General features: G+C 48.9%; 2 protein-coding genes across 2 annotated transcripts in view; both read left to right on the forward strand.

The window, feature by feature from the left end:
• Positions 1 to 13,454, forward strand: part of LOC149284552 (uncharacterized) — an 82,789-nt gene extending 69,335 nt beyond the window's left edge. The window contains exons 4-5 of the mRNA XM_089496645.1: positions 12,166 to 12,214; positions 13,230 to 13,454. Coding sequence (XP_089352771.1) covers positions 12,166 to 12,214; positions 13,230 to 13,365 — 185 coding nt within the window. The 3' untranslated portion in view covers positions 13,366 to 13,454. The remainder of the gene's footprint in view (positions 1 to 12,165; positions 12,215 to 13,229) is intronic.
• Positions 13,455 to 15,019: 1,565 nt separating this feature from the next.
• On the forward strand, positions 15,020 to 22,079 carry CCDC194 (coiled-coil domain containing 194). Its single transcript, XM_089496647.1, has 5 exons — positions 15,020 to 15,349; positions 18,364 to 18,460; positions 18,995 to 19,127; positions 20,166 to 20,304; positions 22,038 to 22,079. Exons 1-5 carry the CDS (start codon positions 15,020 to 15,022, stop codon positions 22,077 to 22,079), a joined length of 741 nt encoding a protein of 246 aa, XP_089352773.1.

Genomic DNA, 22,079 nt, shown 5'->3' on the forward strand with positions numbered 1-22,079 from the left:
GAACTATGGGATAGGTTTTCCATGACAGCATCCCCTCTTCATGTCTCCCAAGAGAGCCAGGGAGACTCCCTTCAGAGAGCACAGAGATCAATGGGGGCTCTTTCCAGAGGAACTATGGGATAGGTTTTGCATGACAGCATCCCCTCTTCATGTCTCCCAAAAGATAGCCAGGGAGAATCCCTTCAGAGAGGACAGAGATCAATGGGGCTCTTTCCAGAGGAACTATGGGATAGGTTATGCATGACAGCATCCCCTCTTCATGTCTCCCAAGACAGCCAGGGAGAATCCCTTCAGAGAGCACAGAGATCAATGGGGGCTCTTTCCAGAGGAACTATGGGATAGGTTTTCCATGACAGCATCCCCTCTTCATGTCTCCCAAAATAGCCAGGGAGAATCCCTTCAGAGAGCACAGAGATCAATGGGGGCTCTTTCCAGAGGAACTATGGGATAGGTTTTCCATGACAGCATCCCCTCTTCATGTCTCCCAAAAGACAGCCAGGGAGAATCCCTTCAGAGAGCACAGAGATCAATGGGGGCTCTTTCCAGAGGAACTATGGGATAGGTTTTCCATGACAGCATTCCCTCTTCATGTCTCCCAAAAGACAGCCAGGGAGAATCCCTTCAGAGAGCACAGAGATCAATGGGGGCTCTTTCCAGAGGAACTATGGCATAGGTTTTCCATGACAGCATCCCCTCTTCATTTCTCCCAAAAGACAGCCAGGGAGAATCCCTTCAGAGAGCACAGAGATCAATGGGGGCTCTTTCCAGAGGAACTATGGGATAGGTTTTCCATGACAGCATCCCCTCTTCATGTCTCCCAAAAGACAGCCAGGGAGAATCCCTTCAGAGAGCACAGAGATCAATGGGGGCTCTTTCCAGAGGAACTATGGGATAGGTTTTCCATGACAGCATCCCCTCTTCATGTCTCCCAAGACAGCCAGGGAGAATCCCTTCAGAGAGCACAGAGATCAATGGGGGCTCTTTCCAGAGGAACTATCGGATAGGTTTTGCATGACAGCATCCCCTCTTCATGTCTCCCAAAAGACAGCCAGGGAGAATCCCTTCAGAAAGCAAAGAGATCAATGGGGGCTCTTTCCAGAGGAACTATGGGATAGGTTTTGCATGACAGCATCCCCTCTTCATGTCTCCCAAAAGACAGCCAGGGAGAATCCCTTCAGAGAGCACAGAGATCACTGGGGGCTCTTTCCAGAGGAACTATGGGATAGGTTTTCCATGACAGCATCCCCTCTTCATGTCTCCCAAAAGTCAGCCAGGGAGAATCCCTTCTGAGAGCACAGAGATCAATGGGGGCTCTTTCCAGAGGAACTATGGGATAGGTTTTGCATGACAGCATCCCCTCTTCATGTCTCCCAAAAGACAGCCAGGGAGAATCCCTTCAGAGAGCACAGAGATCAAGGGGGGCTCTTTCCAGAGGAACTATGGGATAGGTTTTCCATGACAGCATCCCCTCTTCATGTCTCCCAAAAGACAGCCAGGGAGAATCCCTTCAGAGAGCACAGAGATCAATGGGGGCTCTTTCCAGAGGAACTATGGAATAGGTTTTCCATGACAGCATCCCCTCTTCAAGTCTCCCAAAAGACAGCCAGGGAGAATCCCTTCAGAGAGCACAGAGATCAATGGGGGCTCTTTCCAGAGGAACTATGGGATAGGTGTTGCATGACAGCATCCCCTCTTCATGTCTCCCAAAAGACAGCCAGGGAGAATCCCTTCAGAGAGCACAGAGAACAATGGGGGCTCTTTCCAGAGGAACTATAGGATAGATTTTCCATGACAGCATCCCCTCTTCATGTCTCCCAAGACAGCCAAGGAGAATCCCTTCAGAGAGCACAGTGACCAAGGGGGGCTCTTTCCAGAGGAACTATGGGATAGGTTTTCCATGACAGCATCCCCTCTTCATGTCTCCCAAAAGACAGCCAGGGAGAATCCCTTCAGAGAGCACAGAGATCAATGGGGGCTCTTTCCAGAGGAACTATGGGATAGGTTTTCCATGACAGCATCCCCTCTTCATGTCTCCCAAAAGACAGCCAGGGAGAATCCCTTCAGAGAGCACAGAGATCAATGGGGGCTCTTTCCAGAGGAACTATGGCATAGGTTTTCCATGACAGCATCCCCTCTTCATGTCTCCCAAAAGACAGCCAGGGAGAATCCCTTCAGAGAGCACAGAGATCAATGGGGGCTCTTTCCAGAGGAACTATGGGATAGGTTTTCCATGACAGCATCCCCTCTTCATGTCTCCCAAAAGACAGCCAGGGAGGATCCCTTCAGAGAGCACAGAGATCAATGGGGGCTCTTTCCAGAGGAACTATGGGATAGGTTTTCCATGACAGCATTCCCTCTTCATGTCTCCCAAAAGACAGCCAGGGAGAAGCCCTTCAGAGAGCACAGAGATCAATGGGGGCTCTTTCCAGAGGAACTATGGGATAGGTTTTCCATGACAGCATCCCCTCTTCATGTCTCCCAAAAGACAGCCAGGGAGAATCCCTTCAGAGAGCACAGAGATCAATGGGGGCTCTTTCCAGAGGAACTATGGAATAGGTTTTCCATGACAGCATCCCCTCTTCTTGTCTCCCAAAATAGCCAGGGAGAATCCCTTCAGAGAGCACAGAGATCAATGGGGGCTCTTTCCAGAGGAACTATGGGATAGGTTTTCCATGACAGCATCCCCTCTTCATGTCTCCCAAAAGACAGCCAGGGAGAATCCCTTCAGAGAGCACAGAGATCAATGGGGGCTCTTTCCAGAGGAACTATGGCATAGGTTTTCCATGACAGCATCCCCTCTTCATGTCTCCCAAAAGACAGCCAGGGAGAATCCCTTCAGAGAGCACAGAGATCAATGGGGGCTCTTTCCAGAGGAACTATGGGATAGGTTTTCCATGACAGCATCCCCTCTTCATGTCTCCCAAAAGACAGCCAGTGAGAATCCCTTCAGAGAGCACAGAGATCAATGGGGGCTCTTTCCAGAGGAACTATGGGATAGGTTTTCCATGACAGCATCCCCTCTTCATGTCTCCCAAGACAGCCAGGGAGAATCCCTTCAGAGAGCACAGAGATCAATGGGGGCTCTTTCCAGAGGAACTATCGGATAGGTTTTGCATGACAGCATCCCCTCTTCATGTCTCCCAAAAGACAGCCAGGGAGAATCCCTTCAGAGAGCAAAGAGATCAATGGGGGCTCTTTCCAGAGGAACTATGGGATAGGTTTTCCATGACAGCATTCCCTCTTCATGTCTCCCAAAAGACAGCCAGGGAGAATCCCTTCAGAGAGCACAGAGATCAATGGGGGCTCTTTCCAGAGGAACTATGGCATAGGTTTTCCATGACAGCATCCCCTCTTCATGTCTCCCAAAAGACAGCCAGGGAGAATCCCTTCAGAGAGCACAGAGATCAATGGGGGCTCTTTCCAGAGGAACTATGGGATAGGTTTTGCATGACAGCATCCCCTCTTCATGTCTCCCAAAAGACAGCCAGGGAGAATCCCTTCAGAGAGCACAGAGATCAATGGGGGCTCTTTCCAGAGGAACTATGGGATAGGTTTTGCATGACAGCATCCCCTCTTCATGTCTCCCAAAAGACAGCCAGGGAGAATCCCTTCAGAGAGCACAGAGATCAATGGGGGCTCTTTCCAGAGGAACTATGGGATAGGTTTTGCATGACAGCATCCCCTCTTCATGTCTCCCAAAAGACAGCCAGGGAGAATCCCTTCAGAGAGCACAGAGATCAATGGGGGCTCTTTCCAGAGGAACTATGGGATAGGTTTTGCATGACAGCATCCCCTCTTCATGTCTCCCAAAAGACAGCCAGGGAGAATCCCTTCAGAGAGCACAGAGATCAATGGGGGCTCTTTCCAGAGGAACTATGGGCTAGGTTTTGCATGACGGCATCCCCTCTTCATGTCTCCCAAAAGACAGCCAGGGAGAATCCCTTCAGAGAGCACAGAGATCAATGGGGGCTCTTTCCAGAGGAACTATGGGATAGGTTTTGCATGACAGCATCCCCTCTTCATGTCTCCCAAGACAGCCAGGGAGAATCCCTTCAGAGAGCACAGAGATCAATGGGGGCTCTTTCCAGAGGAACTATGGGATAGGTTTTCCATAACACCATCCCCTCTTCATGTCTCCCAAAATAGCCAGGGAGAATCCCTTCAGAGAGCACAGAGATCAATGGGGGCTCTTTCCTTGAGGAACTATGGGATAGGTTTTGCATGACAGCATCCCCTCTTCATGTCTCCCAAAAGACAGCCAGGGAGAATCCCTTCAGAGAGCACAGAGATCAATGGGGGCTCTTTCCAGAGGAACTATGGGATAGGTTTTGCATGACAGCATCCCCTCTTCATGTCTCCCAAAAGACAGCCAGGGAGAATCCCTTCAGAGAGCACAGAGATCAATGGGGGCTCTTTCCAGAGGAACTATGGGATAGGTTTTGCATGACAGCATCCCCTCTTCATGTCTCCCAAAAGACAGCCAGGGAGAATCCCTTCAGAGAGCACAGAGATCAATGGGGGCTCTTTCCAGAGGAACTATGGGATAGGTTTTGCATGACAGCATCCCCTCTTCATGTCTCCCAAAAGACAGCCAGGGAGAATCCCTTCAGAGAGCACAGAGATCAATGGGGGCTCTTTCCAGACGAGCTATGGGATAGGTTTTCCATGACAGCATCCCCTCTTCATGTCTCCCAAGAAAGCCAGGGAGAATCCCTTCAGAGAGCACAGAGATCAATGGGGGCTCTTTCCAGAGGAAATATGGCATAGGTTTTCCATGACAGCATCCCCTCTACATGTCTCCCAAAACAGCCAGGGAGAATCCCTTCAGAGAGCACAGAGATCAATGGGGGCTCTTTCCAGAGGAACTATGGGATAGGTTTTCCATGACACCATCCCCTCTTCATGTCTCCCAAAATAGCCAGGGAGAATCCCTTCAGAGAGCACAGAGATCAATGGGGGCTCTTTCCAGAGGAACTATGGGATAGGTTTTGCATGACAGCACCCCTCTTCATGTCTCCCAAAAGACAGCCAGGGAGAATCCCTTCAGAGAGCATAGAGACCAATGGGGGCTCTTTCCAGAGGAACTATGGGATAGGTTTTCCATGACACCATCCCCTCTTCATGTCTCCCAAGACAGCCAGGGAGAATCCCTTCAGAGAGCACAGAGATCAATGGGGGCTCTTTCCAGAGGAACTATGGGATAGGTTTTCCATGACAGCATCCCCTCTTCATGTCTCCCAAGACAGCCAGGGAGAATCCCTTCAGAGAGCACAGAGATCAATGGGGGCTCTTTCCAGAGGAACTATGGGATAGGTTTTCCATGACAGCATCCCCTCTTCATGTCTCCCAAGACAGCCAGGGAGAATCCCTTCAGAGAGCACAGAGATCAATGGGGGCTCTTTCCAGAGGAACTATGGGATAGGTTTTGCATGACAGCATCCCCTCTTCATGTCTCCCAAAAGACAGCCAGGGAGAATCCCTTCAGAGAGCACAGAGATCAATGGGGGCTCTTTCCAGAGGAACTATGGGATAGGTTTTGCATGACAGCATCCCCTCTTCATGTCTCCCAAAAGACAGCCAGGGAGAATCCCTTCAGAGAGCACAGAGATCAATGGGGGCTCTTTCCAGAGGAACTATGGGATAGGTTTTCCATGACAGCATCCCCTCTTCATGTCTCCCAAAAGACAGCCAGGGAGAATCCCTTCAGAGAGCACAGAGATCAATGGGGGCTCTTTCCAGAGGAACTATGGGATAGGTTTTCCATGACAGCATCCCCTCTTCATGTCTCCCAAAAGACAGCCAGGGAGAATCCCTTCAGAGAGCACAGAGATCAATGGGGGCTCTTTCCAGAGGAACTATGGGATAGGTTTTGCATGACAGCATCCCCTCTTCATGTCTCCCAAAAGACAGCCAGGGAGAATCCCTTCAGAGAGCACAGAGATCAAGGGGGGCTCTTTCCAGAGGAACTATGGGATAGGTTTTGCATGACAGCATCCCCTCTTCTTGTCTCCCAAAAGACAGCCAGGGAGAATCCCTTCAGAGAGCACAGAGATCAATGGGGGCTCTTTCCAGAGGAACTATGGGATAGGTTTTGCATGACAGCATCCCCTCTTCATGTCTCCCAAAAGACAGCCAGGGAGAATCCCTTCAGAGAGCACAGAGATCAATGGGGGCTCTTTCCAGAGGAACTATGGGATAGGTTTTGCATGACAGCATCCCCTCTTCATGTCTCCCAAAAGACAGCCAGGGAGAATCCCTTCAGAGAGCACAGAGATCAATGGGGGCTCTTTCCAGAGGAACTATGGGATAGGTTTTCCATGACAGCATCCCCTCTTCATGTCTTCCAAAATAGCCAGGGAGAATCCCTTCAGAGAGCACAGAGATCAATGGGGGCTCTTTCCAGAGGAACTATGGGATAGGTTTTGCATGACAGCATCCCCTCTTCATGTCTCCCAAGACAGCCAGGGAGAATCCCTTCAGAGAGCACAGAGATCAATGGGGGCTCTTTCCAGAGGAACTATGGGATAGGTTTTCCATGACAGCATCCCCTCTTCATGTCTTCCAAAATAGCCAGGGAGAATCCCTTCAGAGAGCACAGAGATCAATGGGGGCTCTTTCCAGAGGAACTATGGGATAGGTTTTCCATGACAGCATCCCCTCTTCATGTCTCCCAAAAGACAGCCAGGGAGAATCCCTTCAGAGAGCACAGAGATCAATGGGGGCTCTTTCCAGAGGAACTATGGGATAGGTTTTGCATGACAGCATCCCCTCTTCATGTCTCCCAAAAGACAGCCAGGGAGAATCCCTTCAGAGAGCACAGAGATCAATGGGGGCTCTTTCCAGAGGAACTATGGGATAGGTTTTCCATGACAGCATCCCCTCTTCATGTCTCCCAAAATAGCCAGGGAGAATCCCTTCAGAGAGCACAGAGATCAATGGGGGCTCTTTCCAGAGGAACTATGGAATAGGTTTTCCATGACAGCATCCCCTCTTCATGTCTCCCAAAATAGCCAGGGAGAATCCCTTCAGAGAGCACAGAGATCAATGGGGGCTCTTTCCAGAGGAACTATGGGATAGGTTTTGCATGACAGCATCCCCTCTTCATGTCTCCCAAAAGACAGCCAGGGAGAATCCCTTCAGAGAGCACAGAGATCAATGGGGGCTCTTTCCAGAGGAACTATGGGATAGGTTTTCCATGACAGCATCCCCTCTTCATGTCTCCCAAGACAGCCAGGGAGAATCCCTTCAGAGAGCACAGAGATCAATGGGGGCTCTTTCCAGAGGAACTATGGGATAGGTTTTCCAGGACAGCATCCCCTCTTCATGTCTCCCAAAAGACAGCCAGGGAGAATCCCTTCAGAGAGCACAGAGATCAATGGGGGCTCTTTCCAGAGGAACTATGGGATAGGTTTTCCATGACACCATCCCCTCTTCATGTCTCCCAAAATAGCCAGGGAGAATCCCTTCAGAGAGCACAGAGATCAATGGGGGCTCTTTCCAGAGGAACTATGGGATAGGTTTTGCATGACAGCACCCCTCTTCATGTCTCCCAAAAGACAGCCAGGGAGAATCCCTTCAGAGAGCATAGAGATCAATGGGGGCTCTTTCCAGAGGAACTATGGGATAGGTTTTCCATGACACCATCCCCTCTTCATGTCTCCCAAGACAGCCAGGGAGAATCCCTTCAGAGAGCACAGAGATCAATGGGGGCTCGTTCCAGAGGAACTATGGGATAGGTTTTGCATGACAGCATCCCCTCTTCATGTCTCCCAAAAGACAGCCAGGGAGAATCCCTTCAGAGAGCACAGAGATCAATGGGGGCTCTTTCCAGAGGAACTATGGGATAGGTTTTGCATGACAGCATCCCCTCTTCATGTCTCCCAAAAGACAGCCAGGGAGAATCCCTTCAGAGAGCACAGAGATCAATGGGGGCTCTTTCCAGAGGAACTATGGGATAGGTTTTCCATGACAGCATCCCCTCTTCATGTCTCCCAAAAGACAGCCAGGGAGAATCCCTTCAGAGAGCACAGAGATCAATGGGGGCTCTTTCCAGAGGAACTATGGGATAGGTTTTGCATGACAGCATCCCCTCTTCATGTCTCCCAAAAGACAGCCAGGGAGAATCCCTTCAGAGAGCACAGAGATCAAGGGGGGCTCTTTCCAGAGGAACTATGGGATAGGTTTTGCATGACAGCATCCCCTCTTCTTGTCTCCCAAAAGACAGCCAGGGAGAATCCCTTCAGAGAGCACAGAGATCAATGGGGGCTCTTTCCAGAGGAACTATGGGATAGGTTTTGCATGACAGCATCCCCTCTTCATGTCTCCCAAAAGACAGCCAGGGAGAATCCCTTCAGAGAGCACAGAGATCAATGGGGGCTCTTTCCAGAGGAACTATGGGATAGGTTTTGCATGACAGCATCCCCTCTTCATGTCTCCCAAAAGACAGCCAGGGAGAATCCCTTCAGAGAGCACAGAGATCAATGGGGGCTCTTTCCAGAGGAACTATGGGATAGGTTTTCCATGACAGCATCCCCTCTTCATGTCTTCCAAAATAGCCAGGGAGAATCCCTTCAGAGAGCACAGAGATCAATGGGGGCTCTTTCCAGAGGAATTATGGGATAGGTTTTGCATGACAGCATCCCCTCTTCATGTCTCCCAAGACAGCCAGGGAGAATCCCTTCAGAGAGCACAGAGATCAATGGGGGCTCTTTCCAGAGGAACTATGGGATAGGTTTTCCATGACAGCATCCCCTCTTCATGTCTTCCAAAATAGCCAGGGAGAATCCCTTCAGAGAGCACAGAGATCAATGGGGGCTCTTTCCAGAGGAACTATGGGATAGGTTTTCCATGACAGCATCCCCTCTTCATGTCTCCCAAAAGACAGCCAGGGAGAATCCCTTCAGAGAGCACAAAGATCAATGGGGGCTCTTTCCAGAGGAACTATGGGATAGGTTTTGCATGACAGCATCCCCTCTTCATGTCTCCCAAGACAGCCAGAGAGAATCCCTTCAGAGAGCACAGAGATCAATGGGGGCTCGTTCCAGAGGAACTATGGGATAGGTTTTCCATGACAGTATCCCCTCTTCATGTCTCCCAAAAGACAGCCAGGGAGAATCCCTTCAGAGAGCACAGAGATCAAGGGGGGCTCTTTCCAGAGGAACTATGGGATAGGTTTTCCATGACAGCATCCCCTCTTCATGTCTCCCAAAAGACAGCCAGGGAGAATCCCTTCAGAGAGCACAGAGATCAATGAAGGAGGCTGCTGGAAAAGCAGGGAGGGAGCACTCTTCCCAAAGATTCTCTTTCCAGGGTTGGAGGAGAAGGCAGATTCCATTTCAGAAATGGAGGGAGAAAGGCTCTATCCCCCTCCCCCATTGATCAGAGCCCTTCCTTGCCTTGGCGAGATCAGATGCCTCCTCGCGAGGAGCCTTCCCTTCCCTGCCTGGGCGAGATCAGATGCCTCCTCGCGAGGAGCCTTCCCTTCCCTGCCTGGGCGAGATCAGATGCCTCCTCGCGAGGAGCCTTCCCTTCCCTGCCTGGGCGAGATCAGATGCCTCCTCGCGAGGAGCCTTCCCTTCCCTGCCTGGGCGAGATCAGATGCCTCCTCGCGAGGAGCCTTCCCTTCCCTGCCTGGGCGAGATCAGATGCCTCCTCGCGAGGAGCCTTCCTTTCCCTGCCTGGGCGAGATCAGATGCCTCCTCCCGAGGAGCCTTCCCTTCCCTGTCTGGGCGAGATCAGATGCCTCCTCGCGAGGAGCCTTCCCTTCCCTGCCTGGGCGAGATCAGATGCTTCCTCGTGAGGAGCCTTCCCTTCCCTGCCTGGGCGAGATCAGATGCCTCCTCGCGAGGAGCCTTCCCTTCCCTGCCTGGGCGAGACCAGATGCCTCCTCCCGAGGAGCCTTCCCTTCCCTTCCTGGGCGAGATCAGATGCCTCCTCGCGAGGAGCCTTCCCTTCCCTGCCTGGGCGAGATCAGATGCCTCCTCGCGAGGAGCCTTCCCTTCCCTGCCTGGGCGAGATCAGATGCCTCCTCGCGAGGAGCCTTCTCTTCCCTGCCTGGGCGAGATCAGATGCCTCCTCGCGAGGAGCCTTCCCTTCCCTGCCTGGGCGAGATCAGATGCCTTCTCGCGAGGAGCCTTCCCTTCCCTGTCTGGGCGAGATCAGATGCCTTCTCGCGAGGAGCCTTCCCTTCCCTGCCTGGGCGAGATCAGATGCCTTCTCGCGAGGAGCCTTCCCTTCCCTGTCTGGGCGAGATCAGATGCCGCCTCGCGAGGAGCCTTCCCTTCCCTGCCTGGGCGAGGTCAGATGCCTCCTCGTGAGGAGCCTTCCCTTCCCTGCCTGGGCGAGATCAGATGCCTCCTCGCGAGGAGCCTTCCCTTCCCTGTCTGGGCGAGATCAGATGCCTCCTCGCGAGGAGCCTTCCCTTCCCTGCCTGGGCGAGATCAGATGCCTCCTCGCGAGGAGCCTTCCCTTCCCTGCCTGGGCGAGATCAGATGCCTCCTCGCGAGGAGCCTTCCCTTCCCTGCCTGGGCGAGATCAGATGCCTCCTCGCGAGGAGCCTTCCCTTCCCTGCCTGGGCGAGATGAGATGCCTCCTCGCGAGGAGCCTTCCCTTCCCTGTCTGGGTGAGATCAGATGCCTTCTCGCGAGGAGCCTTCCCTTCCCTGCCTGGGCGAGATCAGATGCCTTCTCGCGAGGAGCCTTCCCTTCCCTGTCTGGGTGAGATCAGATGCCTTCTCGCGAGGAGCCTTCCCTTCCCTGCCTGGGCGAGATCAGATGCCTCCTCGCGAGGAGCCTTCCCTTCCCTGTCTGGGCGAGATCAGATGCCGCCTCGCGAGGAGCCTTCCCTTCCCTGCCTGGGCGAGGTCAGATGCCTCCTCGTGAGGAGCCTTCCCTTCCCTGCCTGGGCGAGATCAGATGCCTTCTCGCGAGGAGCCTTCCCTTCCCTGTCTGGGCGAGATCAGATGCCTCCTCGCGAGGAGCCTTCCCTTCCCTGCCTGGGCGAGATCAGATGCCTCCTCGCGAGGAGCCTTCCCTTCCCTGCCTGGGCGAGATCAGAGCCCAAGCGGGCAGGGAATGCCTCTTCGAGAGGAGCCTTCCCTTCCTGCCTCTCCTCCGTTAGAAATGGGCTCTCCCCACACAGAGGGGAGGTTGCAAAAATAAAAATAATCCTTATCTCTTATTGAAAGACCACAGCGGACAAAGGGGTGAGGGAAGCAAAAATGGCGACAGCCATGACAGATGGGGACAGAAAGGGCAACTCCCCCAAGGCCAGCCCCATCGCACTCAGCTCCTCCCATCCATCTAACCCAATTCAAAGGCTGTCGTTCCTATTTAAATACTCCGGTTCCTAACTCGAATCAATGGAAAAATGTAGGTCGGACCCTAGTGTTTTTTTAACACGCGTTAAATGAGGAAAACTCGATTTAAATTTTTATCCCGCTCTACGATTCGATTTGTAGTGGGGACGATTGCGGGTTGCTCTAGAACCATTCTAGGTTTAAATCGGATCCTAATAGGAACGCCACTCCTTAGATTCGATTCAGAACGCGGGGTTTCACCTAGTGGGAACAACCCCTTGGAAATCCACTTTAGCTGCCTCCACTGCATCTGATGAAATCCTGGGATTTGTAGTTTCCAGTGGTACTAGAGCTCTCTGATGACTGTTTTAAGTTGCTCACATAACTACAAACCTCAGGATGCAGCTGAAAAGGAAGAAAGGGGAGACTGAGTCGTGTGTGTGTTGCTGTGTGCCTCAAGAGAGCCAGCATGGCATAGTGGTTTGAGCATTGGACTAGGACACGAGAGGCCTGGGTTCAAATCCCCCTCGGCCACAAAAAGTCACACTCTCTCAGCCTCAGAGGACGGCAATGGCAACCCCCCTCTGAAGCAACCTGCCAAGAAAACTCTGTGACAGGTTCAGCTTAGGGGGTCTCCATAAGTCAGAAATGACTTGCAGGCACACAAGGCACACAAAGAGAGAGAAACTGGGACATTTTAAAAGCAGCAGAAAAAGTGGGACGCTGCAGAAATTGATTAATTCGGACCATCCTTGCAAATCTGGACAGTTGGGAAGCATAAGGATGTCTTCTTTGGGGTGGGCTGAGAAGTACGAGGCTTGCAGAGTGGATGATGGTTCCTCATGGTTTTCATTCTCCCCATTTACTAGGAGAACTTGCAATCCTGAGAAACTGGACCCAGAAGCTTGAAGACCTAAAGTAAGCCAGGTTTGCAACTGGTTTATGGGTAGGGGAGATACTGGGAGAAACATAGTTCCCCCCTGCTGATCAGAGCCAAATTTCCCCTCTTTTTTTTTTACAGAAAGCAAAATGTAAAAATAACAGATCTAGAGTGAAAATTGCATCGTGACACCAGGGTTTTTGGGAGGCATAAAGTAGAGTTAAGGTCTGAATAGACTGCCCCTTTCAGCACAGGATCGGAGCTGCAGCCCCCATCTGGCCTTTCTGCAGTGCAAAAAGGAGCTGCAAAAAGCGACTCCTTTTTGCACGCAGAAAGGGTGCCATAGCCACTGGCACCATGGCTTTTTGGCACTCCTTTGGTGCTGTGTCATTTGGACACAGCGCCAGAGGCGTGCCATGATGGTGGAGTGCATGGCATCGATGTGGTGGAGTGCATGGCATCGCACCAGCATGGGATTGGAGTGAGGGTATGCATCATGTAGACACCATGCCCTCACTTTGCCCCAATGCTAGCCTTTATGGCTGGTCTGTCAAGGCTGTTAATCTTACCTCATTTCCCCTTCCCTGGGTTTGCCTTCCTGGAAGAAAATAAAAGGGGAGACCCAGAAATCTGCACATCGTGATGTAGTGGTTTGAATGTTGGATTTTGGCAACCTAATCCTTGGGTTTTCCGGGATAAATGGCTGCCTTGAGCCCCAGGTTTTCCGGGATAAATGACAACCCTTATTACCAGGTTTTCCAGGACAAATGGTAACCCTAATCCCCAGGTTTTCCGGGACAGATGGCAACCCTAACCTCTAGGGTTTCCGGGAAAAATAGCAACTCTAATCACCGGGTTTTCCAGGACAAATGGTAACTCTAATCCAGAGTCTTTCCAGGGCAAATGGCAGCCCTAATCCCCAGGTTTTCCGGGACAAATGGCAACCCTAATCACAAGATTTTCCGGGACAAATGGCAACTGTAATCCATGCTTTGCCCTCCATCCTCTTTACCATCCTTCTGTCTCTGTCTCTCTTTTTCTCTCCCTCCAAAGCAACCACCAGAAGGAGATCATTGCACACTTTCAACAACAGCAGCAGCAGAAGGGCCTCTCGGACAGCAGCCGTTTCCACAGTGGGCCACCATTTCTGGTGTTACTGGCGGCCATCATGGCGCTCCTTTGGGTCTGAGAAAAAAGAAGCCTTTGTGCAGAGAGGAAAACAATGGATCACAGTCTCTGAGAGGGGATCCTGGTGGGAAATCCCGGGAGAAAAGCTTTGGCAACAACTCCTTCCCCTGTTCCTCTCCAGGGTGCTTTGCAACTATCTAAAATAATGTGTGTTTAACTTATTATTAATTCTGCTTTTTTGCTGACAGAATGCCTACTTTTCAGTATTATCAGAATTCCCCCAACCCCAGGGTTTATTCTTACAGGTCCAATCTCCCTTATTGTCTGAAATGCTTGGGACCAGAAATGTTTTGGATTTGGGGTTTTTCTTCGTCTTCAGATTTTGGGATATTTGCATCACCATATTGAGATGCTTTGGAGAGAGGGCCCAAATCTAAACACGAAATTCATTTTAGGTTTCCTATATACCTGATACCCATAGTCTGATGGCAATAAAAAGATACATATTTTTCCTACTTTCGTGTTTTTATTTCCCATCTTTTGTTACACGGGAACATTATTGTACGTAACTGAAATCCCTTTGGAATGTAAATATATTTGGCCCTCTGCATCCACAGATTCTTTATCCGTGGATTCAAGCATCCATGGCTTGGATATATCACAAGAATATATAAATTCCAAAAAGAAAAATTTGATTTTTGCCATTTCATATAAGGGATACCATTTTACTACATTGTACTTCATGGGACTTGAACATCCATGGATTTTGGTATCTGCAGGGGATCCTGGAACCAAACTTCAGCAGACACCAAGGGCCCATTATTCATTTTCAAAAATATATATTTTACAAATAAAAGAAGTAATTTAGACATGAAAAAAAAAAAAGAGAGAGAGAGAGAGAGAGAGAGAGTAAGAAAGATGCATTTAAAAGAAAAGAAAAGGGAAACCACCAAAGAGGAATACAGTCAGCCCTCCAGATTTGCAGCTTTGACTTTTGCAGATGTTATTATTTGCAGATTTGATTAATATGTTTTCTATAGGATTCTTTAGCTCTTCCAATGTAATACTGCCAGCAGTTAGCCATAGAGTCACACTGGAGGACCTAAAGTTTCCTAGAAAAAAATCTCTTCTCTGGGCATTTGTAGGTCTGCCAGTGCAATTCATCCCTTTGGTGGGTGTTGACCATAGAGTTGCGCTGGAGGACCTAGAGATTCCTAGAGAAAATATCTCTCTAGGCATTTGTAGGTCAGCCAGTGCAATTTTGTGGTCAACCTTTGGTGGATGTTGACCATAGGGTTGTGCTGGACGACACAGAGATTCTGTTAGGTAGAAAACATGGTAGACATTTATTTGTGGTTTTGTCCACTTTCACGGGGGTCCTGCACCCTTAAGCCTAAAGAATGTGGAAAGCCCACTGTACAAACTGTAGGATGGAGAAAAGGCAAGAAAGCTAAGCACAAACTCAGGCTTGCTAGCAAGGAACAACTTGGCTGCAGATGCCAATTTTGGCAGGTGCTTATTTCCTTGTGGTCATGCAGACTGCAAACAATACTTTCATGTTCCTTCGGCTGGGGTTTGTGGCCAACCGAAGATGAGAGGGTCCTCCTTCCCTGGAGAAGCCCACGCAGAATAATTATAGCCCAAGGCATTGCCCCGAGTGCCAGGCAGAGTGGAGAGGTTGCCCGTTGGAAAGGTAACCGGCCGCTGAGACCCCCATGGACCCCTCGGCTGCCAAAGCCACCCTGAAAGTCCTGGGCTGGTGTGCCATCTCCTTGCTCCTGGTGGCTGCCATCACCATCTCGGTGGCCGTGATGGTGTGGCACTCAGAGGCGGCCCGCCAGCTGAAAGGGTGCCAGGAGAGGATCACAAATGAGACAACGGCCCTGAGGGACAGGGTGGCCGAGCTGGAAGGGGAACGTGCCAGGCAAAGGAAGCAGCTGGAGAGGTTGGCACAGAGGGAGAAGGACCTCCAGAAGCAACTGAGCCAAGCCAAGGAGGGTCGGAAGACGCTCAATGCAACCCTGACAGACTGCTTGGAGAACATGGTATGGTGGGTAATGGGGATGTGTAAGACTGGTCCTTCTCTGCCTCTTTGTCTTTGGATGCCATGCAAGAAAGGATACCAGGCAGGGCCTTCTCTGCTGTGGCACCCCAGTTATGCCATGCCTTGATGGACACCAGCTTTGCTGCTGTTTGGACAGCAAGTAAAAACATGGCTGTTCATGAAAGCTTTGGGGACCCCAATTAGATTTACAAATACTCCCTCCCATGTCATGTGTGTGTGTGTTGTGTGCCTTCAGGTACGACAACCCTAAGGCGAAACCATCATAGAGTTTTCTTGGGACGTTTCTTCTGAGGGGTTTGGCCATTGCCATCTTCTGAGGCTGAGAGAATGTGGCTGGCCTAAGGGTGCCCAATGGGTTTTATGGTTAAGTGAGGGATTCAGACGATCAAACCATATGTGACGCTGGCTCTCCCTGTGTCATATACACGGTTTAAATACATTTAAAACTCTTTTAACTTGTCTTTTGTGACTGAATATGCTGGACTTTTTTAGCCTTTCAAAATGTCTTTATTTATTTATACTCTTCTTTTTTATGGTCTCCTTGACTCACAAAATTGGGTTTTCCTCCAGCTGTGGAGGGTATCTTATGAAAGACGTAAAGGGAGTACCTGGAGTACCTTTTAGCATTTTTTCTCCCAGCTCTATCTCTCACTATTCTGGGGAATCTCCTCGACTGACTTCCATGGCTGCAAACTGAGTTCTAAAGTAAAAGTTTCATGAAATGTTGGAGCATATGCACCTCTCAGGAGAGGTGGACATTTGCTTTTTCCTTTCTGTTAGGAGAAGGTCAGTCACCAAAACAACCCCAGGATACATGCACAGCCATGCTTTGTCCACTAAAGAATCCGGATCTTTTAGGAAGCCATGGATGACTCATTTTGCTGGGAACCCTTCTTTAAAAAAACCTTTTGGGTAATGAAAGTGGACAAGAAGTCCAAAGCGGACACTTTTTGGGATTTATTCCGAGACCGGCCTACTCCCATTCAAAGCACACATATAATTTTTATCCGCCTCCAGGTACTCCCTTAAAAAGAAAGCCACTGGATGCCTGGGTTTATTTTTAATGTTTCCTTAAAGCTGTTGCAGGAAAAAGGCTCGGCTCCAGAGATCTGGGGGAACGGCAACTTGTGGGTCTGTTGGGAGAATCTTAAAAAGCACCATTGCACCTTTTCCTGAGAAGGAAAACAAAGGACCAGGCGGGGAAGGGAGGCTGTCTCTGGAAAAGCCATCATCCCCAGCCTTGTTTGTTTCCAGCCAGCCTCTTCCTCCACAGCTGAGGGAGTGGATTTCGGAAGAACTGTAGCTCCCCAACCTCCCAAGAGGATGCAAAAGTATTTCCTTTGTTCTGCATTAAGAACTGGAGGCACAGCAACGATCTGAAAGGCTGCTACGCATTTTGCGGTGTGCCTCCCAGTTCTTTCTGGCTTATGGTGACCCTTTGAATAACGTGTGCCAGCATATCCCATCGTCCACTACACCATGAACTCCAGCACTGCAGTACTACAAGCCTCTTTCTGTAAACCATAAGACTCTCAGATCCTGACACAGTCGGCGGCCCAAACTCTGCTGTTCTGCATGGTTTTTAACCATTTTGAAATGGCTCTGTTGCAGAATGTGCGTTTTAGGCTTGGGGATTTTATTTAGACATGCTTATCAACATCTTTAAATAATATTTTAGCGTGTTTACCAAATTGTTTTTCTCTTGTTTGGAGTTGCCCTTATGTGTTCATTGCCTGGGGAGCCTTTGTGGGCTGGAAGGCAACACATGAAGGAGGTCGGGAGTTTATCCCATGAATATCCTGGAAAAATCATGTACTTATGCAAAACGATTTCATACGACGTTGCCGAAAACCTACCATTAAAGTGGTCACTGTCATGCCTCCAGAGCATCTTTGAAGCTCTTGAGACATATATTTAGTTAAGATTATAATAGGTTTTCTATGTACACTCTTACCTCGGGATACGAATGCGCCGGGATACGAAATTTTCGGGTTACGAAAAAAAAAATATTTCCGGGTTACGAAGGTTATTCCGGGTTACGAATAACCTTTTGGTGCTTTTCGGCGCTATTTCGCACCAAATCGCGGCTTCTCTCCATTAGCGCCTATGGCTTTCTCGGCTTACGAAGACTTCCGGGTTACGAAAATGGCGGCGGAACGGATTAATTTCGTAACCCGAGGTAAGAGTGTATTAGTTTAGGAGGGGAAATAAAGAGCTACAGCTTTAAGAAAGGCAAGGATTGTGGGAAATCCCAGGGTCTCATACTGACTCCCTCTAGTTATTTTCAGTGTGTAGTAAGATTTCAGCCAAGTCAGACCTGGAGAGAGTATTTTCCTTTGACAAAAAGATAAGTCCACAAAGGAAGAAAGATAGTCCTCAAAGAAAGATAGAATACATCAAGAAGAGAGCAAGGTATTTAGGAAGGACTATAGTAGGAAAAAGAAGAAATCAGTTTTGTGTTTTTTGTGTTATAACCAGTAAAGCTTTTGGAAACTTAAGAAATTTGTGGACAAGTCTTTTGTTCTGGCTATGTTCCTGAGAGCCAGAGGCCTTACTACACCCAAAGTCCATAGTATTGCTCTTGGGACAAAACAGTCACAAAGAAGCATTATTGCCCATATTTTTACTTTCGGGATTTCAGTGACAATGCATTTCCAATATCACTTCACTTATGCAATTGCGTGTGATAATCATTCGCACAAATACTTGCCATTTTTGCTTTTATTTGCAGGATGCTTTAAATGCACTTTAATCTCTCTTTAATGCCCAAATTAGCCCCAGTGTGATAAACTCCATAGAAATGTATACGTTTTAGAAATGAACGGGACGGGGCTGCATGCATGCAAGTGGTGAGTCTGTGAAGCATTTCTCCTTCCTTCCTTGCACTATTAAATATGTTGTCAGCTGCTGGGAGTCCCATTATTGGGAGAAAAGTGGGATACAAATGTTTAAAAATAAAAAAATTAATGACTTTTAATTTCCTCCTTCTTGCAGACCCAGCTGGATGCCAACCTGTCAGCTCTTCACCATGAGTTTCTTCATCTCCAGGCCAAAGAAATGGAGATGGACAGCCAGAATGGAGCTTTGTTGGGTAGGTTGCATGAGATAGGTCGAAATGAACAGCGACAAATATGCTTGGAGAAAGACTGCAGCTCCCATCATCCTCCAGCAGCATTTCTTAAAAGAGGCTTGCTCGTTCCTTTGCTAACACAGGGTGCATTTGCAATGTTTTCTTCTCAGTTGCCCACTGTTTTTAAACAACTGCAAGCCATCTTGAATCCCATGCTGGGTGGAAGATGGGATCTTAATTAATTGATTAATGAATGAATTAAAAGCTTTTGCCATTAAGTAAGGGTAAGTAAGATTTAGGAGAGCCATTTATAATGTATAGAATGGAAGGGAAGCCCATAAAACACCAGGGAAAGCACCAAGCGATGCCATCCTGGGCTGCGGTCATCTGCAGAGGCCCAGATGATTGAACCACATCAAATATAAAGGTTGGACTAATTGACCTCTAAGGTCTCTTGCAACTGTCTGATTTCATGGCTCTTTTTTAAAGATGGAGGGGGAAATTCCCATCAAAGATATCCTCTTTTGCTCTCTGATTTGGCCCTTTGTTTTGTAGTGGAAATGGCCCAGTGGCAAGGAAAGGTGGCTGAACTCAGAGCAAAATTGGAGGAGGCCACAGAAGCCCAAATGGCAGCCGATGCAGAGAAGGAGCATTGCCATGCGCGAGAGAGTGTGCTCCAAGAAAGCGTGTGAGTCGAGTTGTCGCCACAAACACTTTTCCCCCTGAAAGGGAAATGCTTCAAGGCCCTTCCTTCCTAGGAGCAAAGGCAAACTCCGCATAGGGTTGCCATAAGCGCACAGCCACAAAGGGCCGGATTGCATTTCAGAAAAGTTGCAAGGTCCTGCCTTCTGGGAGTGGTGCAAAAGGGGCAAGGCCATAAATGGCAACAAATGTTATTTGGGGCTCCTCCTGGGATGGCCATAGGCGCATGCTCCCCAACCATCCTGGTCTGGCAGGGACAGACCGAGTTGATCCTCTGCCTTCCCACTTTTTCAGCTGTGTTCAAAATGTCTCGGTTTCTGCCTCTGCCCCCCACTCCCTCCTTTGTCCTCAGTTTACTAAAATTGTTGCAAACTGAGTTCAAAGTGCCAAAGTGGTAGAAAAAGTGGGGTGCATACCCTCCAACTGCCCTGATTTGCCAGGGAAAGTCCACATTAATCCTCTGCCTTCCCACTTTTTCAGTTGTTTCTAGAACGTCCCGGTTTCTCCCTTCTCCCCCTGCTTTCCCCCTTTTGTTCCCAGTTTACTGCAGTTGCTGCAAGCTGAGTTCAAAGTGCAAAAGTAGAAGGAAAAGTGGGATGCATGCCCTCCAACTGTCCTGATGAGACAGTCCCAATTGCTCCTTTGCCATCCCACTTTCTCAGCTGATTTCAAAATGTCCCGGTTTCTCTCTCTTCCTCCCACTTTCCCCCATAGTCCTCCGTTTCCATTGCAAACTTTGCAGCCATCCCAATTTGGCAGGATGATCCCGATTACTCCTCTACCATCCCACTTTCTCATCTGCTTTTAAAATGTCCTGGTTTCTCCCTTCTCTTCCAACTTTCCCCTTTTGTCCTCAGCTTTATTTGCTCTTGGGCCCATTTATTTGTCTGAGGCCAAGAGAAAAGTCCCTCTCAAAGATTTCCAAGCCCATAGAGATTTGAGTGCAGGGATACAGTCCTTGATTTTGCCCCCTTTTATCCCCCCTTCCCCTCATTGACGTCTCCATCTTTCCTCCTCCCACTAGGCGCAGCTACCTGGCAGAGATTGCCTCCCTCCAGTGCCGCCTCCAAGCCCGCTCTTCCTCCTCCTCCTCCCGCCACAAGGGTCCCCTGTTCCGGTACATATTCTGGGGGATGGCAATCTTTTGCATTCTTTTCCCGCTTGTAAGTTTTGGAACAGAGAGGAGGTTTTTCCCAGGCAAAACCCCACGAAGGGCAGCAGTGGGGAGAGGGAAGCCATGCTTGGATCACCAAACGGGGGGCTGAGGACAGCAAGGGCCACATCTGGGATTATTATTGTTGAACATAAGTTGCACATGAGCCAGCAGTGTGATGCTGCAGCAAAGAAGCCAAATGAATGAATGAATGAAAATTTATTTATATACCGCTATTCCTACATAGATCATAGTGGTTTACAACATAGAATGAAACAAAACAACAACATATATCCCCGACAGTGCAAACAAACTACCCATACCGATTAAAAAATTATACAAGAAACCATTATAAAAAACTAAAAAAACATTATATTACAATCAATTAAAACCATATCATTAAAAGCCGTACAACAAAATAGCTGGATCGAATAATGTGCATCAAGGGAGGAGAGAAAAATATTAAGGCACATGGGGGAAAGCTTGACGGAAAAGATGGGTCTTCAAATTTCTCCTAAATAGATCTAAAGAGGTGACTGAGCGGAGCTCGTCGGGCAGAGAGTTCCAAATCTGCGGGCCGAGATAGAAAATGCCCTCTGAGAAGGCTATTTTAACTTGCATTAATAGAAGCATAGTTCCCAAGTCAAGGAAAGGATGAGTCCCACCATTTGGAGTCCTACATTCAGTTTTGGGCACCCCTGTTGTAAATGCGAAGAGGTCCTTGGGATTATAATTAAGCATGAATTGCACTTGAGCCAGCAGTGTGATGCTGCAACAGAGCAGGTGAATGCTACTTTAGCCTGCATTAACAGAAGCATACATCCCAAACTGAGAGAAGTAAGAATCCGACTATATTCTGCACCTGTCAGGCCTCATCTGGAGTCCTACATTCAGCTTTGGGCACCCCTGTGAAAAGGTCATTGTTGATCATAAGTTGTGCATGAGCCAGAAGTGTGATGCTGCAGCAAAGAAAGTGAATGCTATTTTAGCCTGCATTAATAGAAGTATAGTTTCCAAGCTGAGAGAAGTAAGAATCCTATTATATTCTGCAATGGTCAGGCCTCCTCTGAAGTCCTACATTCAGCTTTGGGCACCCCAGCTATACATGTAAAGAGGACCTTGGGGTTGTTGTTAATCATAATTACTTGCACATGAGCCATCAGTGTAATGCTGCAGCAAAGGCAATGGGTCTCCTCTTTCTGGGACCGGGATTCAGGACCAAAGCTATAATCCTATACACAGTTGTTTTGGCTGTGTGCCTTCAACTCATTTCCGACTTATAGTGACCCAAAGGCGGTGAACCTATAATGGGGTTTTCTTGGAAAGCTTCTCCAGACGGGGTTTGCCACAGTCTTCCTTTGAGGCTGAGAGAGTGTGACTTGTCTAAGGGGGGTTTCTTGACAAAGCTAGGATTCGAACCCTGGTCTCCCAAGCCATAGTCCAATGCTCAAAGCACACTGACTATATACTTCTTGCAGTAACTTCCATGGAAATAAATGGATCTGACTTCTGAATAGCAGAATAGCATAGTAGTGGGACCAGATTGCCCAAAAAGTGACACCATTTTGAGTCCTTTAGCGTTTATTTTATTATTTCTGTAGATAATCTTACCTCCTCTGGACAAATCTTGCCAAGAAAACCTCACCATCAGCTCACCTGAGGGTCGCCATAAATCAGAAACAACTCGAAGGCACACAACAACAACCTATATCTTAAATATATATCCTTTTCATTATTTTTCAGGAAGGGCTGAGCTTTCTTTTCCAAGCACCTGTGAAGCAGTGA

Source organism: Sceloporus occidentalis, unplaced genomic scaffold (genome assembly GCF_023333645.1).
Source record: "Sceloporus occidentalis isolate IW3139 unplaced genomic scaffold, rSceOcc1.0.p SCAF_91, whole genome shotgun sequence".
In the NCBI taxonomy this organism is placed as follows: domain Eukaryota; kingdom Metazoa; phylum Chordata; class Lepidosauria; order Squamata; family Phrynosomatidae; genus Sceloporus; species Sceloporus occidentalis.

What these genes read in the sequence shown, in the direction of transcription:
- CCDC194 (XM_089496647.1), top strand. Translation starts at nt 15,020, where the DNA reads ATGGACCCCTCGGCTGCCAAAGCCACCCTGAAAGTCCTGGGCTGGTGT. An exon ending in CAGACTGCTTGGAGAACATG is followed by an intron (nt 15,350 to 18,363) that starts GTATGGTGGGTA and finishes TCCTTCTTGCAG; the next exon opens with ACCCAGCTGGATGCCAACCT. An exon ending in TTTGCATTCTTTTCCCGCTT is followed by an intron (nt 20,305 to 22,037) that starts GTAAGTTTTGGA and finishes ATTATTTTTCAG; the next exon opens with GAAGGGCTGAGCTTTCTTTT.